This window comes from Theropithecus gelada, chromosome 4 (genome assembly GCF_003255815.1).
Source record: "Theropithecus gelada isolate Dixy chromosome 4, Tgel_1.0, whole genome shotgun sequence".
NCBI lineage: Eukaryota > Metazoa > Chordata > Mammalia > Primates > Cercopithecidae > Theropithecus > Theropithecus gelada.
Window position 1 is genome coordinate 57,078,147 of NC_037671.1, and position 20,698 is coordinate 57,098,844.

The following is a 20,698-nucleotide window of genomic DNA, read 5'->3' on the forward strand; positions in this document are numbered from 1 at the left end:
AGCGATGGGAACAGGATAGTCTCCACTAAAATGGCACCCTTTGTCTTCCATGCTTCTCAGTTCTATGTTAGTTGCTGGATCTTTTCTGATCCTTGTTCCCCAGCAAAATTTATTGCTCTGTTGTCCATTCTTCAGGACTGCTCTGTATGATTAGCTTGTGACTCCTGTTCCGTATTTTGAGCTAAGGAGTTATTCAATGGTAATGGTTCTCTGGGCTACCCTCCCAAATAAGATTTGAATTTTGACTGAAAAGACTGAGTCAAGTGGAAAATATAAAATTTAAAATTAAGGCAGGGTTACTGACAAATATATATCTCATCAAGTCAGCTTTTTAATGCTTGTAGCACATCATAAAGCTGTACCTTGAATCCACACAATGGAGATTATGACTTCAAAAGACTGGAAAGTCCATCGTCTGATTGAGATAGCCCATTCCAGTATCTCACACAGTGTGGAGTACTGACTGAATGATTGAATGAAGAGCATTCTGAGGGCATTATGAGAGATGGAATGTGAGCCTGGATAGGCAGATTTTGACTCCTAAGAGAAATTACTGAATTACCTTTCATGCCTTAAATTTCATCCTGTATACTCTGTCAAGTCACTGAATTGCAAGGCTACTTCCTTCAGACCATCTCTGGAATACTCTGTCCACTTCCTCACTGGGTTTTTGAACAATGAAACACTTTCCTAACTACCTGTCTCTTCTCCAGTCCCCTGCTACTGCCAGAATTGTTTAAAACAGAAGTTTTGTTGAATGACAAAAATTTGTGTCCTTCCATTCTTGGCTTTATCTTGTCTATTCAATTTTATCTCTTACTCCTAGTAAAAGGAACCTATTTTCCAGCATGCCAGGTTTTTTTTCCTTTAAATTTTTTTCTTCCTTCATGATTAGTGAATGTACCAAACTCTCATATCTCTTCTGTGCTTTTGCTTATTTTTTTTACTTGTATGGGATGGAAATATTTCTTCTTGCCACCTGATCAGATTCTTACTCCTTGCTCTGGGTCCAGCTGAAGCCCATCTCTTGCTCATGGCTGTTCATAACTCATTTGCTCCATATTGATCTCTCCTTGCTTTTATTCTTAAAGCACTGAATATAGGTGTTACTCATTTTGGCCCTTAGCAATGTATGGCTTTCTTCAAAGTGGTAACTAACGTTTTGTGTGTACAATTTGCCTCCTCAACTAATTAATAAATTCCTGAAAGACCCGTGTTTTGTGCTTTTAACATTACATCTAGCATATTACTGTATGCATGACAGGTACTCAGTAGAGACATTAATGACTGGGTAGGCATTGATTGTTTTCTAATTCTCTTTTAATTTAAATTGAGATACTTTGGAAAGGGAAAATCCAACAGCAATCTGTAAGGGAAATTGTTTAGCTTATTTGTGATAGATGTGTGAATTGTGGTGCTGTTAATGTCATTTTGGATATGAAATATTTGTCATTTTGAACTTCTGGTAATGGAAATGTGTAAATGAAAAAATAATAGTTGATATGTATCATAAAACATTCTATTGCAGAATTTTAACTTGATCTTGATTTTCTTCTTTTCCAATACCAGATACTTCTCACCACTGCATGAATGGACATTTGAAAGTGCCATAGCCAAACACTTGCAAGCATGGAGACCTCATCAATGCTTTCCTCATTGAATGATGAGTGTAAATCTGACAACTACATTGAGCCTCACTACAAGGAATGGTATCGAGTAGCCATTGATATTCTGATTGAACATGGGTTAGAAGCGTACCAAGAATTTCTTGTCCAGGAACGAGTTTCAGACTTTCTTGCTGAGGAAGAAATTAATTATATTTTGAAAAATGTCCAGAAAGTTGCACAAAGCACAGCGCATGGTACTGATGATTCCTGTGATGATACCTCATCTTCAGGGACCTACTGGCCTGTTGAGTCTGATGTGGAAGCTCCAAATCTTGACTTAGGCTGGCCATATGTGATGCCTGGACTCTTAGGGGGCACCCATATAGATCTCCTTTTTCATCCACCAAGAGCACATCTACTTACGATAAAGGAAACTATTCGGAAGATGATAAAAGAAGCAAGAAAGGTAATAACATTTCTATTTTGAAATGAAAAATTTGAAACATAGAAAAGTACAGAGAGTAATAACACAAATATGTATGTTAACAAAAGAATCTCTATATGTATACGCCATGTCTTTTATTTTTAGGAAATGTACCCATGATACACAGGAAGGTTGTATTTCCTATATCTTGCATATTTCCAAGAAAGTGGCATTAGGTCTTTGCTAAAGAGATTTCCTTTTCTTTCTAATGTATTGAAGAGATCTCTTCTCTTCATTTCCAAGAAAGTGACATTAGGTCTTTGCTAAAGAAAGAGATTTCCTTTCTTTCTAATGTACTGAAGAGATCTCTTCTCCCAGAAGACTGAGGTATGTTGACTGGGAATAAGATGACTTGACACTCACAATTTTAAAACACTTAAATTTTTCTTCTCTGAAAGGAAGTAGTTGGTGGATATGGTGGAATTTTCTTTGTTCTTAACAGGACTGAATGCCAATTCTTGCTCTGGATGTGGTTTATGCAGTTAAATAAACCATACATTTACTTATCTATTTTCCTGAGTTGTGTGGAAACAGTATAAAATCAACATAATAATGTAAAATTCTAAAGCAAGATTCTGAGATATTTAGCATTTTAAGGCTTTGGTGTTCTTTATCAAATATTTATATTGTCTTATACATCTCACAGATCTTATTTTAGAGCTTGGGTAAAACTGTAGAACTCTTTAATCAAGCAACAAAAGTTATTAAGAGTTTTCTATCTACTCAGCACCATGGTAGGCACTTTGGAGACTATAAAAAAATTTGCCAAGCTCAATCTAGAGTTTTAAAATGTATAGGCAAGGCCGGGCATGGTGGCTCACGCCTATAATCCGAGCACTTCGGGAGGCTGAGACGGGTGAATCACTTGAGGTCAGGAGTTTGAGGCCAACCTGGCCAACATAGTGAAACCCCATCTCTACAAAAACAAACAAACAAACAAAAATAAACCAGATGTGGTGATGGGTGCTTGTAGTCCCAGTTACTCAGGAGGCTGAGACACAAGAATCACTTGAACCTGGGAGGTGGAGGTTGCAGTGAACCGAGACTGCACCACTGCACTCTAACCTGGGCTGTCAGAGTGATACCCTGTCTCACAAAAAAAAAAAAAAAAAAAAAAGGATAGGCAAAAAGTTATAATTTTTAATTATAAAGTGTACATTTTTTTACTTATGACTATTTGATACAGAAATTTAGATCTAAAAAGGACCTTAGGAGCACACATGCATGACATTGCTTTCTTGTATGCCAGTAAGCACAGAAATGCTTGCAAAAGCATGCTTTTATGAAGTACATCAATATAAGACTCTTGAATTCCTCAGTGACATGGCAGTTTGCAAGACAGGCAACTAAAAGGCTAACAATCACGTAGGGAGACACAGTGTTCTGAAGCTAATGTCAAATGCAAGCTTTGCAAAAATGAGGTAATTTTTTCCCTAAACCTTTTTAGTTCAAATAACCTGTCTTTTTAGCTGTATTAACTCCTTTAACAGTATTATATCAAATAAAGTACTAATCCATTCCAGTTGTTAAAAATTAGCTATAGAATCAGTCTCACTGTAAGTGACCAAACTTTTATTGAATAAATTGAACTGTCATTCAATTTTCTGAATTGAACCAAGAATTTTTTTTTTAACAGTACTATCGGAACAAATTATACAGCTGTATTTTGTAAGGCAACAGTACAAAATTTGAGGATATATATGAGTCTTTCTAATGGCAAAATCATAAATGTCAAGTATTAATGTTTGCTAATTTTATTTGGGGACATGATATGCTTTTGAAGCACAGTGTTAACAGAAAATTGAAATCCATTTTTGAAAATACATCAGTGAAGATGAAGATTCTTATTGTGGTAACTTAGTAGTAATGCATTTATCATCCTGCATGATAGCTAGTTTCCTTTGGGACATTGCATTATTATGACACAAAATGTTAATTCAAGAGATATCATAAGTTTTTGGGCTAGCACTCACTGGGAACTGAACATCAGTCATGATCTTCTGATGTATTTTTCTTTCTAATGTGGCAGCTATGTATTTAATAAGCCTCTAAAAGTAATATCTTCTACCCGGTCACCGTCCATTGAGAACTCCCACTTGAATTAGCGAGCTGAAGAAATTGAAGTCCATACTGTAAAACAGTAATGTAATGTGTGCTTCTCTTTCATAAAATCAATGTGGCATAAAAATAAGAAAGAGAATTGTGTCTTTTTTCTACTTGTATAGCTATATCTAAGCTGAATTCAAAGTAAGAGAATTATTTGATCTGGTAAACTGAGTATACTGCCAATCAAATATAAATCATAACAGATGACTTCGATTTGGTGAACATGGTGTGTGTGTGTGTGTGTTTGTTTGTTTGTTGTTTTGATTTTTTGTTTTTAACACAGAGACAAGGTTTCCCTGTGTTATCCAGGCTGGTCTCAAACTCCTGAACTCAAGTAATCCTCCCGCCTGAGGCTCCCGAAGTGCTGGGATTACAGGCATGAGCCACCACACCCAGCTGTTATTTTTTAAGGTGTTAGGGAATGTGCTAGTTTCTACCCAGATGCAATAAATATTGAAGTCTAACTGGCTATCTTTGCATGGAATATGTATTTCTCAATTATTGTGGAAGATTCTTCATATGTCACCATATCTACTTAAAGATTTTTGAAGGATTAAGTACTCTGGGGAAAAAAGTTATTGACCCCATTTTAAAGAAATGAAGATTATTTAGCTTATAACTGGACATTGTCCTGTGAAGAATTTTTAAAAGAACAAATATTTTGAAATAAAAGCTTACCAGAACACATTGCTTTTTAAAGATTAAATGTGGTTTTCATGACTATCATTTACTCAACAGATGTCTTGCTCTTATTATCTTTCAGAATCAATGGAAGCCTAATAGTCATCAGGATAAGCTTTCTGTTTTTGAATTTTTTTCAGAGGATAATTTGTCTTTATTGGTAACTCAATGAATTGTCATGGCATTGTAAAGGGATGACCTCTTTTTTCCATAAAGTGTTTGGATAATGTATATTTTAATGGTTAAAGTTTCTTTTTTTTTTTTGCTTCCAAATATCTCAGGGAGAGTTTTTTGGTAATAAACGTTGTAAAACTCTACAGAGATAAGCCAAACCAGTAGGACTAGACACCAGCAAAACAGAACCCAGGAAAAGATCTCAGATAAAAATTTAAATCCATTTTCACGTTTGTGTTTGCAATTGAGATAAGGTACTTCTGAAAATAATGCCATTTTGTGGAAAAATCTTCAACTAATGAAAAGAATATAAGTTATCTGCTTAAAGGCCCAAACATTTGAAGTCTGATTATAAGCACCAAGTTAAGCTTCCAGTCTCTTGTGAAAGGAATTAAAAATGATTCTCAGTCTCAACTGTCTTTACTGGAAAGGGGTGAAACATTTTGTTTTTGTTTTTGAATTTCAGTAATTTATATGCTCTCATTTCTAGCTTAAGTTATATAGTTGAATGATCTCTTGATCATTTTTCTTTTATAAGCAGAATGTGATCTTTATAGTATTTCAAAAATCTATACTTTTTTACTTTTTAATTTTATTTTTGCTAATTGTCACTTAGAAATTGATTAGAGATTTTTGTTTCTTTTGTTTTCTTTCTTTCTTTTGTCTGTTTGCTTAGTTTGTTTGATAACTTTCCTTTGGGAAAATTCAATTGTCGATAATATCTTACTTGTGCCCTAAAGGGACATATTTTAATTTACTGGTTCTTTTTTTAAAACACTGTTTTTTACTTTGTGATTGACATAATTACATTTGGGTCAACTTCATGAAGTCTGATAGTGTCTACTCAGACTTTTCCCAGGTAATTATTTGTCTGTCAAGAAGTGTTCCCAAGATGATATATGCACATATTCCTAATTACTGTGAACTCCTCTTATGAAAACATCACCTCTAATTACTTAAAAAAGTCATCTTTCATTAAAGTATTTTTTTTTCCTAGCCACTCAGTGGTATGTATTTACAAAGTTATAACTTCTGAGAGTCTTGAATATCTGAATGTTTAACCACAATGTTATTTGCATCTCTGTTTCCTAATTCTAGGCTAGCTTTTTTCGTGAGATGTGAATCTTACTCTTGCGAAATATGGAATCAAGACACATAAGCAAAAGTCTAGTGAGAATTAGGGCAGAGTAATTCCTAATGCGCTCTGTACCACGTTACCTGAGTTCAGGGCTTGGTTCCTCACTGAGTCACTGCTCCTGGGTGTGTCTATTATGGCCTTAGGAGTTATTAGTAATACAGAGAAATATTAACCATCAGTTGACCCCGCAGATGCACAGAGGAAGATGAACAGGTGATGGGAAATCTTCTGGGAATAAGCTGATATTATAAAAGTAGAACTAGACTAGAGACTTTGTCACCAGGACTCTAACTAGTGTGGCATTAAACAAGTCGTTGTACCTCCTCAAGTATCTTCATTTATTTAGGGAAAGATGTAAAGCAAAAATGTTTTCATATTTTTAAAATCTGGTGTTCCTAACCAAATCTCTAATATTGTTTACCAACTTAAGATTATTTTGATATATTATACTTCTTGCTGAATTAGTTTGTTATAGAAATGATTTTTATTCTCTGGTGATATGTTACTTCCATCTGCATCCCTTTGCAACCATGTCCTGCCCAGCTAAGTGATATTTATATGTTTTTCTGTGCCTTCATTAGACTAGAATGATCTGTCCTGATGTTCCTAATTTTTATTAAGAATTTCCTCTCTACCCTATCCCTGTCCCAACTCTCACTGTGAATTTTGTGATTCTTTGAATTTGAGTCAAAATTGATTTCTTCTTGGAAAAAAATTTTGCTTAGTTAAATTTAGTGATATTACTATCCTAGGACATTAAGTTGAACATTTCTTCTGTGAATAAAATGTATGACATGTTAATATATATTTATGTTTGAGTGTGTATGTGTGAGAGAGAGGGCATGAGAGGAGAAGGAGGGAGAGAGAGGGAAGAAGAGATGGAGGGAAAGAGAGGGAAGAGGGAAGGTGGAAGAAAGGGAGAGAAAAGAAGGTGGGAAAGAGACAGGAGAGGAGGGAGGGAGAGAGACAGAAAAAGAGATCTGGTTAAAATTGCGCTGACTTCATCCTGCCAACTATTGCTGTGTCTGTATGGCAGTACTGTGCCTTTAACAAGCTCCTGGTGCTATACAGAGACAACACATTCCATGTCTATTTTATGGTTGTTGAAGCAAAAAATTAAAAAAGTATGAAAAGATGAAAATGAAATTGTTATATGAGATTTCCAACTTGGTTGCACACCAAAGCCATCAGTAACTTAGGAATTTCAGATGTTTTACTCTGTTGTATATCATCAGGTAAAGTCTAAGGATCATCAGTGACTTGTATTTTTAAGAGACTTTCATTTAAAAATTGACAACTGAGAAAAGAATTTGGCTTTAAAAAGAAAAAATACAGTTACTTATGGGTGTCAGTAAGTTTATCAGAGTCTTTGTGTTGCTAATACTAACCTATACCTCTATTAATAGTTGGAAAGAAATAATTTAAAATGCGAGTTATTTAGGAGTGTGTATATATATATACAATTTTTTTTTTTTTTGAGACAAGAGTTTTGCTCTTTTGCCCAGGCTGGAGTGAAATGTCGTGATCTCGGCTCACTGCAACCTCTGTCCCCCCAGGTTCAAGCGATTCTCCTGCCTCAGCCTCCTGAGTATCTGGGATTATAGGCACCCATCACCACGTCTGACTCATTTTTGTATTTTCAGTAGAGACAGGGTTTCGCCACATTGGCCAGGCTGGTCTCCTGACCTCAGGTGATCCACCTGCCTCAGCCTCCCAAATTGCTCGAATTACAGGCATGAGCCACCGCACCCTGCCGGAGCGCATATAATTTATCTGATTACGAGAAATGTTTTTGAGATTATTTTCTTTACTCAGCTATTACTTTTTAATACTTTTAAATTCTCTCTCTCTCTCTCTCTTTTTTAATGTAAAATAAGCCGTGAGAAACAATTTTGGTAGGGACTGCACATGATGTGTTTAGTCCTTCTCTGAGCTTTGAAGTAGTGTTACTGACTACAGTACAGAATGTAGTTCTATATATTTGGGGATCTCTGAAGTAGAATATTTATTTTTTGTGATTGTTTATGTTTACTCATTCTTTCCTGTCTCTGGTTTACAATAAAAGCCAAACAGTTACTTATTGAAATATGTAATATTTTCTGATGATACTCCTTTAGTAGTTTGTTGGAATGGCAAAGTTAATTGTCATCATAAAACCTTATCATAAAATACTGAGCGTTCCTAATGCCTAAACACCGAAATTCCAGAGGGGTAGAAATTAGCAGTTTTATACACTCAAATACCTTCAGGGCTAAGCCACAAAAATAACTCTGCAAAGGAGAAAGGGCAGGTGGTATTCCAATAGAGAATGAAAGGAACATGGAAGAAGAGATAACTTGACCCGACTTAAGGCATTCTTTAGGCATTTGTTATAGAGGTGATAAGCTTAGGACCTTAGGTACACATTGAGGCATCATATCAAAAGTTAAGTTTCATGAAAATAAGGGGATATTACTTTACTTGTTTGTTCTCTCAATGAGATGTAAAAAAGTCATGAAGGTTTGACATGGGAGCCTTTTAGAGGTGATGAGAGCTGACATTTTGACACACTGACATTTTGCATTTTAAGGATTCTGCCTGCTCTCTTACAGTTGTTACAGATCCATCATGTGGCGTACATTATTATATCAATTATTGATATCTTTAACTAGGCACTCTTCAAATTATCTTGAAAAAATTGGGTGGCTTTTATCCTAAGGACTGGAGCTCACATCTGATTTTGAGTAATGAATTTATATTATGTAATTTAGTAACAGTATCAAGTAACATGTATTGAGCACTGACATGTTAGGCACTGCGCTAAGCACTCTGCATGCATTATCTTAAGTTGACCTTCATAGCAACCTTGTGAAATGTGTCCTTTTATCATCCACAGTTTTCTGATGAAAAATACTGGGTTCATGTGGTAGGTTGGTCAGTGGTAATAAAGCAGAATGAAACCAAAATGATCATAACCTGAAAGTGGTAATGATTACATGTTCCTAATCAGAGGTCTTCGAGACCTGGTTGAGAGCATCTAAGATTGAGATCAGTGGGTGTAGATGTGGAAGCGTTGATTTCTAAATGTGTCAGGTAAAAAGTATCGTGTGGTTGTTATTAGAAGTCAGAAGTAACTCACTTGGAGCTGACAAAAGTTTATGATAAGCAGATAAGGTGATAGTACCTAGAGTGCAGACCAGGCCAGGAGACACTGAAAGGAAATGTGTTTCTGAGTTCAAATATAAGGTAAATTTGAAGCAGGAAGAAAAGGAAAATCAGTTAGTGAAGTTGTCCTTTGGCCTCTGCTGGGTTCAGTTATGAGGGAAATCAGCAAGTCTTTGGCCAGCCTTACAGGTTAAAGGTATTGCAGGCCATTTATTTATTTAACAATTATTTTTTAGTGCCAGTGATGTATCAGATACTATTCTAAGTTCTGAGAATACATAGGTGAATAAAGTACCAAAGAAACCCTGCCTGCCCTTGAATGAAGTTTACCTACAAATGGGAATAATCAACTAATAAATAAGGAGTGCTAGCAGGAAGAAGCAAAACACAAATATTTTTGAGTAAAGGGAGCTACTAGTGGTGGTGGAAGGTAGCTTGCAATTTTAAATAGGGTGCTTGGAGCAGGCCTTAACAAAGTGACATTTGAGCCAAGATTTGAGTAAAGAAGGAATAAGCCATGCATATATTTGTGGACAGAACACAGGAGACATAGGGGAAGCTTTCTTGTTTTTTAGAAGAAGAGCAGAAGCCAGTTATTGGACCTGACAGCAAAGAGGAGAGGAGTAGAAGATGAGTCAGAGAGGAAACATGGAGGGTAGATCTTGGGGATCCCACTGGCCATTTTAAGGAATGATTCCTATAAGTTAGGAATCTACAGGAGAATTGTGAGCAAAAGAGAGACATCAGTTTTAAACCGGCTATATTTTAACAGAATACATCTGGCTGTAATATTGAAAATTGACTCTAGGGGACTAAGAATGAGCATATCAGATATTACTAAAATAATTCAGGTGTGGGATGATGGTATCTTAGATGGTCAGATGGTGGCAGCAATGGCTAGTTTTTAGGTATGTTTTGAAGGTAGTGAAACATGGAATGTGAAATAGGTTGAACAATGCAAGATGACTTCAACATTTTTTGCCTGAGCAGTTGGAGTGATGGCATTGTCATTTGAGGTTGGTGTCAGAGGTCCCAAAGTTGTGAGCAGGAAGCAGGCATAGAGAGTGAGTTAAGTAGACTTTTAAGTTACCACTTCACCATAGCCTTTGGATGGTTGATCCGTAACCCCAGCCACTGACATCTGGCAACACACATGGCTAAGTATCTCTAGATGAGGGTTCACATTGGAACCCAAATAGTGACTGACTTGGAGAATAGTCCTGACCCGGATGACCTAGTTGTAAGTAACTTGGATATTCAGATGCAAAGGAGTAGATAAATAGAGAGTATGAGATAAGAACATGACTGATTAGATGCTGTCCCAGGACCTAATAAAACAGGAGATTATCTACCCTGCTGGGAAGCAGAACCTCCCAACACATAGTCTTTTCAAACAAACTTTTACAGGCAATTATTTCGCAATTCCTTTATGCTGGGTCAGGTGAGTGGAAGACACAGAAGGAGAAACTGGGAAGGGGTCACGTAGGAGGTCCCTTTTTTTTAACAGGCCATTTGGATGGATAGTTTTGATAAGTAGGAGATGAATGGTGGAGAGCTGGGCATTTTCAGACAATGGGGGAGTGTAAGAAGTAGAGTAGGGTGGGAAAAAGGAAGGGAGAGTTGTTGAGAGAGGTTGATTAAGGCCAAATTGTGAAGGTCCTTTGATCAAACCTTGTGAAAGTGAATAGTGGAAAGTCATGAGATGTTTTTTAGTGACAGTAATGTTGTTAAATCTGATTTTGGACATACTAATATTGCGTTTTGGTTAGTTAACACATAGAGAAGAATATAAGACAGGTTGTAACAGGCATTGGGATAATGGTCAGCAACAAGCTGACAATAGGCTGAAGCTGATGTTCAATAGCAAACAAAATGTCTTTTCAAGGGGAAAATATATCTTCAATTTCCTACTAGAATAGAATGTAAATATAACTACTTAATTCTGTATCTTAAGGAAAGTGCCTTTTTTTTGTTTTAAAGCTATTTTTAAGATGTCTTAATTATCTGATTTTAAGGTAATAAAATGTATTTCTGTACAAAATAGTTTTAACTATCTACATACGGTTTAAGTCTACATATGCTTATTGAGTCCCAGCTATGTGCAAGGCACTCTGCTAATTCATACGGATGGGGGGAATAACCCACTTCAAGTGATTTAAAGTCTGATATTTGAGGGATATGGTAAAAAATTCATTGGAAATATATAGGTAAAATCATGTGTGTTTATGGGCATTACCCGAATGAGCTATGTATTATATAGGGTCTGGATTTTTTCCCACCTGTTTACTCTTTAAGTATCAGGATTATACAGACAATTATTGAAATTTTAAAGTAGCAAAAATATGATACAGATAAAATACCTCCAAAATATTTATTAGCAAATGTGTTTCACTAGTGCAACAAATGTATATATAGAACGTGTCTTTTTTTTTTTTTTTTTCTGAGAAGGAGTCTCGCTTTGTTGCCCAGCCTGGAGTGCAGTGGCATGATCTCGGCTCACTGAAACCTCTGCCTCCCAGGTTCAAGCAATTTTCCTGCCTCAACCTCCTGAGAAGCTGGGATTACAGGCGTGTGCCACCATACCTTGCTAATTTTTGTATTTTTAGTAGAGATGGGGTTTCACCATGTTGGTCAGGCTGGTCTCAAACTCCTGACCTCATGATCGGTCTGCCTTGGCCTCCCAAAGTGCTGGGATTAAAGGTGTGAGTCACTGTGCCCAGTTGAAGGTTTATTTTTTATTATTGGGGTGCATATATTCCTTATAGGCAATATGGAAAAATTCCAGAAAGGGTTAAGAAAAGGCAATCGTAATCTCCCAGTAGAGATAATCACTGCTACTAATGTTAGAAATTTTCTTACTGATTAAATAGAGAAATACATGTATACACAAGTGTATGTGTATGTATTTTGATATCTTATATAAATCCCTGAAATAGAAGATTCATATGTGTTATATTTGAGATCATATATTTCGTAATATTTTAAAAATTGCCTCCTGTCTTTTTTCACTTAGGATTTTTCTTACAATAAAATAATTGATTTCTTGTGCTGAAATGCAATGGCATAATAAAATAGGGGGCAGTGGGAGCTGCTGTGTCTCCCACGGAATTTAAAAACAGTAAGATTGACTAGATGACAGTCTGCTTTTGAGAGCATGTGCTGACAACTGTAAATAATATTAGTGATAATATATTCCTTCATTACTGCCACCTCCACCCATTTCTTACTCATCCCTCTACCCATTGGCATACCAGTGCTGATATGGTGAGAGTCTCATGGTAATATTCCTTCAGAAATGAAGAAAGCCTCATAACTGTTTTTGTGTAATCATCAGTAAGAAAAATTGGTAAATGTACATTTTCTTTTGAAAATGAGAACTTTCCTTTGGGCTATATTAATTTCATATTAATAATCACATTTTGATTTTTTTCTTCCTTGAACTCAAACACAGGCAATAAATAAACATGAAAGGGAAAACATTGTCATTTGGCTAAATATCAATCCAATATATGCTGCTGAAAAAAATCTATAATCATAAAAAAGACCTGAGTCATAGTAGTCATATTTCAACCTGCTGAATTCTGGAGCAGTTACTGAAAAAAAAAAAAAAAAAATCTGAGGTTTGTGATCATGTAGTCTTTTTACAATTGGGCAATGAGAAATTGAGAAAGTCCAAAGTCACCCATTTGGTGACCATAAGGACTGACAGCACTCAGGCATTTGGGCTTCTATTCTAAGATTATTGTATCGTATTGCTTCTCTAGTGGGAAGGAGAAATACATTTGTTAATGACACCAGTAATAGCTAATGTTTAACGCTATGTGCCAGGGAGTGTTTGAAGCACTTTATATGTACTAATGTATTAACACATTTATCTTCACAACAGTTCTCTAACATAGATACCTTTATTGACCTTTTTTTTTAGAAGTAAGGAATAAAAAAGTTAAATAATTTTTTTCTAGGCTTCAGAAGTAGAAAATTACAGGTCTGGTATTTGAGCCTGGGTCGTGGGCTCAGACAGAGCCTGCTTGGGCTTTTAACCATTATGGTGTATTACCTCTGATATAGACCACTCCAGGCAGGCTCCATGCAAACCAACTGAACGTTCACAACCATGCTTTCTAGTATTAGTATTATTGGATAGTATCTAGTTCTAGTATTATTGCATTTGATTCCTGGTTATCTGCCACATGGACTCCAACTCATAAGCATGGAGTATATGATGAGGCTTTGTGCTTTATCTTATGCCTCCCTCAGTCACTTCCACTCCAGCGCTACTGGGCCTGCTCTGGGTCTTCCACTGTAGAAGTATTCCTTCCAGCTTTTGTTCATGATTATTCACATATTTGGAGCATTCTTTCCCAACTTTTTGCCTCCAATTCATCTTTTAAAATCCAGGTTAAATTATACTTGTTTGGGAAAGCTTTCTTTGATTCCCTTACAGACTTCAGTTAGTCATCCTCTGTATTATTGTCACTTTTTTTTATTATTTATTTATTTTTTGAGATGGAGTCTCGCTCTGTCGCCCAGGCTGGAGTGCAGTGGCACGATCTCAGCTCACTGCAAGCTCCGCCTCCCGGGTTCACACCATTCTCCTGTCTCAGCTGGGACTAGAGGCGCTCACCACCACGCCCAGCTAATTTTTTTGTTTTTCATATTTTTAGTAGAGACTTGTTTCATCGTTTTAGCCGGGATAGTCTTGATCTCCTGACCTTGTGATCTGCCCGCCTTGGCCTCCCAAAGTGCTGGGATTACAGGCGTGAACCACCGTGCCCGGCCATTATTGTCACATTATACTTGTTCTTTAATATGAGATATATTCTCCATTTTGTCATAGGACCCATGATTTTTTAGTGATTAAATTTTTTTTTTTTTTTTTTTTTGAGACGGAGTTTCGCTCTTGTTGCCCAGGCTGGAGTGCGATGGGGCAATCTTGGCTCACTGCAACCTCCGCCTCCCAAGTTCAAGTGATTCTGCTGCCTCAACCTCCTGAGTAGCTGGGATTACAGGTATGCACCACAACGCCCGGCTAATTTTTTGTATTTTTAGTGGAGACGGGGTTTCTCCATGTTGGTCAGGCTGGTCTCCAACTCCTGACCTCAGGTGATCCACCCGCCTTGGCCCTCCCAAAGTGCTGGGATTACAGGCCTGAGCCACCACACCTGGCCGATTTTTAAAAACTAGGTTATTTTTCTTTTTAAATTTATTTGCAATAATTTTTTTATGCTGTATATGAATTATTTGTCAGACACATGTTGCAAATATTTTCTATAGCTTAGTTGTTCACTCTGATAATGGTATTTTTTTTTTTTTTTTGATTAACAGGCGTTCTTAATTTATAGTTCTTAATTTCAATGTAGCCCAATTTTTAAATATTTTATTTTAAGGTTAGCTATTTTTGTGTTCTATCAAAGAAATATTTGCAGCCGAGTGCAGTGGCGCATGCCTGTAATCCCAGGACTTTGGGAGGCTGAGGCGGGCAGATCACTTGAGGCCAGGAGTTCAAGACCAGCCTGGCCAATATAGAGAAACCCTGTCTCTACTAAAAAGGCAATAAAGTCCGGGCATGGTGGCTCATGCCTTTAATCCCAGCACTGTGGGAGGCCAAGGCAGGTGGATCACAAGGTCCAGAGCTCGAGACCATTCTGGCCAACATGGTGAAACCCCGTCTCTACTAAAAATACAAAAATTAGCCGGGCGTGGTGGTGTGTGCCTTCTGTCCCAGCTACTCGGGAGGCTGAGGCAGGAGAATTGCTTAAATCCGGGAGGCAGAGGTTGCAATGAGCCGAGATCGCGCCACTGCACTCCAGCCTGGTGACAGAGCAAGACTTCGTCTAAAAAAAAAAAAGACAAAAAGAAAATTACCTGGATGTGTGGCGCATGCCTGTGATCCCAGCTACTTGGGAGGCTGAATCATGAGAATTGTTTGAACCTGGAGGACGGACGTTATAGTGAGCCGAGACTGCGCCATTGCACTTCAGCCTGTGCAACAGAGTGAGACTCTGTCTCAAGAAAAAAAAGAAAGAAAGAAAAAAAAAAAAGAAATATTTGCCTTCCCCAAGATCAAGAAGATGTTCACCTTAATTGACCTCTAGACGTTTTATTTTTGTCTTTCATATGATGTGAGCTCAGGGTCCATTTTGATTTCCATATGAATATGCAGTTACTGCTGTGTCATAACTCAAGTGACCACTTGTATATGGGTATATTTCTGGACTCTATTCTAATTCCATTGGTTTATTTATCATTGCTGTGCCGAGACCACAGTGTGTTGGTTATTACTTGTAAACCTCTCCCTTTGGTAGTGAATCCTCTAGTACTGTTCTTTTTTCAGTATTGCCTTGGCTACTCTAAATCTTTCGCTTTTCTGTAGGAATTTTAGAATCATCTCGTCAACTTTCCAAAAAAAAAAAAATAATAATGTTGGGATTTTTATTGGGATTTCACTGCATTTATAGAACAGTTTGAGTAGACTTGAACTTTACAATATTGGGTCTTCTAATCCAGGAGCAAGGTATATTCCTCTATTAAGTTATGCTTAATTTCGTTCTGTACAATTTTGTTGTTTTCTGTGCATAGATCTCACATACCATTTGTTTGATTTATTCCTCATTATTTGTTATGTTTCATCCTGTTGGAAATAATTTTTTTGTTTTAATTTTTTTCTTTTTTACTAATATGGAAATGGATTTTTTGTATATTGACATTGAGTCCAGTGACTGGATTGATACATTTATTAATTCCAATAGTTTATATATTATTTTGGATTTTCTAGATATATTATCTGTAAATAATGGTAGTTTTATTTTTCTCTTTTCCAACCCATATAACTTTAAAATCTTTTGAATGCCTTAGTACATTGGGTAGGTGTTCCATTGCAATGTTTAACATAATGTTAAATGTAAACAATACTTGCTGTAAAATTTTTTTAAAAAAAGAAACTATCATATCTAGGAAGTTCTATTCCTAAAAAGTTTTTGTCATTTTATCATGTCATATGATTTTTCTCCTTTATTCTGGTAATATCTTAAGCTACGTTAATTGATTTTCTAGAAATATATCACCAGTGCAATCCTGGAATTCATTTGAATTAGTTGTGATATTTTATTTTTATAAAGCTAGATTATATTTGCTGGTATTTTATTTATGCATTTTGCGTTTATGTTCAGAAGAAATACTGGCTTGTAGTTTTCATTTCTTATAATTGTAGTCACCAGTTTTTAGTATCAAGGTTATGCCGCCCTCATAATGATGTTTTTGTGTTTTTTGTTTTCCCAGTTCTCTGGAAGAGTTTGTGTAAGATTTCAACCTTGAATATTAGGAAAGATTTGCCAATGAAGTTATTTGTGCTTAAAGTCTTTTTTATGAGTCTAATTTTAATTCTGGGTTTAATTTCTTCAGTAGGTCTAAGGCCATTCAGATTTTCTATTTTTTTCTTGTATTTGTTTTGTTTTTACTGTTTTTAAGTTATATTTTTTACAGGAACACCTGAGTTTTTCTTATGGATTGGCATAAAATTGTTTATAATATCTCCTCATTGTATTAATGACTGTTGGATTTGTGATGATGTTATCTTTTCATCCTTCATATTGGAGGTGTGTTCTTTTTCATGACTAGTTTCTTGATTTTCTTTTTCAAATTTAGTGTGTTGATTTTTTTATGTTACTGATTTCTGATCTCATTATTCCCTTTTTCTTTTTTCTGTTTTAAGTTGTTTTATTTTTCCAGGATTCTTAAATACTTGGACTATTAATTTTCAGTGTTTTAGTTTGTAATATATGAATTGGAAAATAATTTTTTCTTTAAATATAGCTTTAGATTTATCTTATGAGATTCAATATTTATATTTGCCTTATCATTACTTAAACTATATTTTAGTTTCAATTTTAATTGATCCTTTGGTTGCTGGATTATTCAGAAGTGTCTGTTAAATTTCCAAATCGTTTTGAATTTTTATCTTTTTGTCATTGAGTTTTATTTGAATTATACTGTGATCAGATAATTTACTCTGTATGACTTATGTACTTTGACAATACTTAAAGTATGTTTTATGATTCAGCCTGTGTTGCATTTTGGTAAATGTTTGAGAATTTGAAAAACACAGTTAACCCTTGAACAGCATGACTTTGAACCTCATGCATCCATTTATATGTAGATTTTATTCAACAAATACAGTAGGTCTCCTTTTCCAAGGGTTCTGCATCAATAACCAAATGCAGATTAAAAATAGGGTATTCTTGACAGTATTCTTGGGGTGCGAACCTCGCATCTGTTGAGGGCTGACTTTTCCTGATGCTGGTTCTGCAGGATTGACTGCAGGACTTGAGAATGCACAGAGTTTGGAACACACAGAAGTCCTGGAACCAATCCCCTGTGTTTTCCGAGGGACGACTGTATTATGTATTCGATAGCTGTTAGGTGAAGTCTTCTGTTCCTTAGGTTAAGTTTTAGTTCTTGTATAGTCCTCCCTATTTTCACTTTGGTTTTTTTGTTTGTTTGTCTTATTGCTTGTTTTATCAGTTACGTACCTGGTTATTACTAATTGTAATTATTTTATTTTTAAAAGGAGTATTTTGAGAGTCTTCTTAGGTACATAGAAATTTATTTTGTTTTGAAACAGTTCTCTTTATCTCCTAAAAAACTTCTTTATAATTTACTCAATTTGAAATTCCATAACTATTTAAATTTATAAAATTAGTATTTTATATGTGTGTATATATAAAATGTGTATATATATATTTTTTGTGTCTATGTACACACACACACATACACACTATCCATTGTATGGTATATATTTTCATCCCTATATGTTCAACTTTTCTCTGTGTAATTATGGTATGTTCCTCATAAACAGTGTATAGTTATATTTTTTAAAATTAACCACCTTTTGTCCTTTAATTGGTATAATTAGTATATAACATGTAATTACTGATTTCTTTTATTCACCTCATCTGTTCTTTATTCCTTTTTTTTTGTTTTGTTTCTGTAGGATCATTCACATAGGTTTTATTATTCAGTTTCCTCATTTATGGGCTTGTTTGTTGTGTGTTATTTATATAATAATAAATTTACATTCTTGACATTTTAGACTGTATTAGAATTTGGTATTCTTAGTACAATCTAGACAGTACAAGGACCTTTGAAAACTTTAATTCTACTAATGCTTCTTGCATCTTGGTCATTGTTGTCATGAATTCGATGTATGTTTTATTTCCAAGATATTTTTATTATTGTTTTAAATTATGGATATTCATTCAGTTATGTATACATATTCACTCTAGCTGTTGCTGTTCATTCCATACTTGTTAAGATTCTGTCATCTGGGATAATCTTCCTTCTTCCTGAAGAATTCCCTTTAGGATTGCTTTTGGTACCAGTCTGTTGGCAATGAATCCTCTTGGAATTTTTAAAAAATTTGTTTATTTCTCCTTCTTTTTTTCCAGATAATTTATACCTGGTATGGAGTAAAAGTTGTTATTATTGTTATTTAGCACTTCAGTGACTTTGAGTTATTTTATCTTTAGACTTTCATAGTTTCAGTTGTAAAGTCTTCTGACTTTTATTGTTGCTTCAAGGTATATATTTTTTCTCTACTTTTAAGGATTTCCTTTTGTCATTCATTTTTAATAGCTTTAACATGATGTAACTAGGGGAACACTTTTTTAAATTTTTTATTTCTCCTTGACATAATAGAGCTTCTTGAATATGTACCTTAAGGTTTTCCTGCTGTTTTGGAAAGATGTCAGCTAGGATCTCTTCAAATACTGCTTCTACCTTCTATTTCTCTTCTTCTTCTAGGAATTCTAATTACAGGTCTGGCATACATTGTTTTGTTTGTTTGTTTGTTTGTTTAACCATGTTCCATCTATCCCTTATTCGTTTTTGTGTTTTTTATAATTTTCTCTCTCTGTACTTCATTTTATGTATTTTCTACATAGATATCTTTCAATCACTAATCCTCTCTGCAGTTGAGTCTAATTAACTATTAAACCTGTCTGTTGAGTTTAATTTTGGTATTGACATTTGTCAGTCCTATAATTCTCATTAGTCTATATATTCAGTTCTCTGTTGAAATTTTCTTTCTTGGCATCTATTGTCTTGAATACTTCAATAACAGTTATGTCAGAGTCTGTTTTTGATAACACCAATATCTGCATTACCTGTAAGCCTGTTTCTTTGTCTGTTTTTATTTTCTTATTTTAAGCATTTCCAACATTTTAATGGATGAAAAACATCCTGCCTTTTATTTTTTCTTCCCATGTCTTACTTTCCTAACATTTATTTATGCAGTGCACATAATGAAGCATGATTTTAACCATTATCCCAATGAAGTGTTGTCTATTTAAGCTACATATGATAAATCCCTACGTTTAAAATAATGCTACTGCAGAGTATTGGCTCCAAGACCCCCACACCCCTTCCCCTACCAACCTGGGATACCAAAATCCATGAATATTCAAGGCCCTTATATAAAATGATATGGTATTTGCATATTACCTACATACATCTTCCTGAATACTTTAAATCATCTCTAGATTGGTTATAATACTGAGTACAAAGCAAGTGCTGTTTAAATATTGCTATATTGTATATCAAAAATTTGTATTTTTTAATTTTTTTTTTTAGTTAAATATTTTCTGGAAACAGAATCATGGATTCAGAGGGCTGACTGTATATGTATACATATGAGAATATATGTGTAGACTTTTCATTTTCTTCATAAACTTAGAGAATGATCTCCAAGTTGTTGATACACACTTACAAATGGTTAACTCTATTGGAAACACAGCAGAGTTGAACTACTCATGGCTTTAAAGCCTTAAAAAATTAATTATGGGTGTGTAGTTTTTAAATGGGATTATAAATATCCTACGGACATACATAATTTAGTAGTAAAGCTCTTGATAGTTTTAAGTTTTATATTTTAACCATTTATGTTCAACTTCTTTTAAATATATATATGTGTGTGTATATATATGTGTGTGTGTGTGTGTGTGTATATATATATAGTCATGATCTATTCAAAACATGAAAAGAACAGCCATAAATAAAACCAAATACAAGAATTTTATCACATCATATTCTTTACAGCTATTCTAGAGAATAATTGTATCGTAGAAGGCATAGGTTTGGAAAATGTAATGTCAAAAGTTTTTTGAGTATATGTTCATGTAATCTGATTTTCAAAATTGTTTGACACATTGAAATAAGAAATGCTTTATTGAAAACCGAGTACACCAACCTTTTGCTAAATTACATTTTCACAATTTATTTCAATTCTTAACAACCCAAGTTGAAAAACTGCAACTAATTCCCCAAATAAAAGACTGCCTTGTCAGCTGCCTTTTTCTATTTTTGTAAAAC

The 20,698-nt window shown here is 34.9% G+C and overlaps 1 protein-coding gene across 1 annotated transcript in view; it reads left to right on the top strand.

Moving 5' to 3' along the window:
• The first annotated feature begins 1,569 nt into the window (after positions 1 to 1,569).
• The window catches only part of FAM83B (family with sequence similarity 83 member B), a 71,955-nt gene continuing 52,826 nt past the window's right edge, over positions 1,570 to 20,698 (top strand). The window contains exon 1 of the mRNA XM_025383635.1: positions 1,570 to 2,073. Within this exon, the coding sequence (XP_025239420.1) occupies positions 1,630 to 2,073 (444 nt within the window). The 5' untranslated portion in view covers positions 1,570 to 1,629. The remainder of the gene's footprint in view (positions 2,074 to 20,698) is intronic.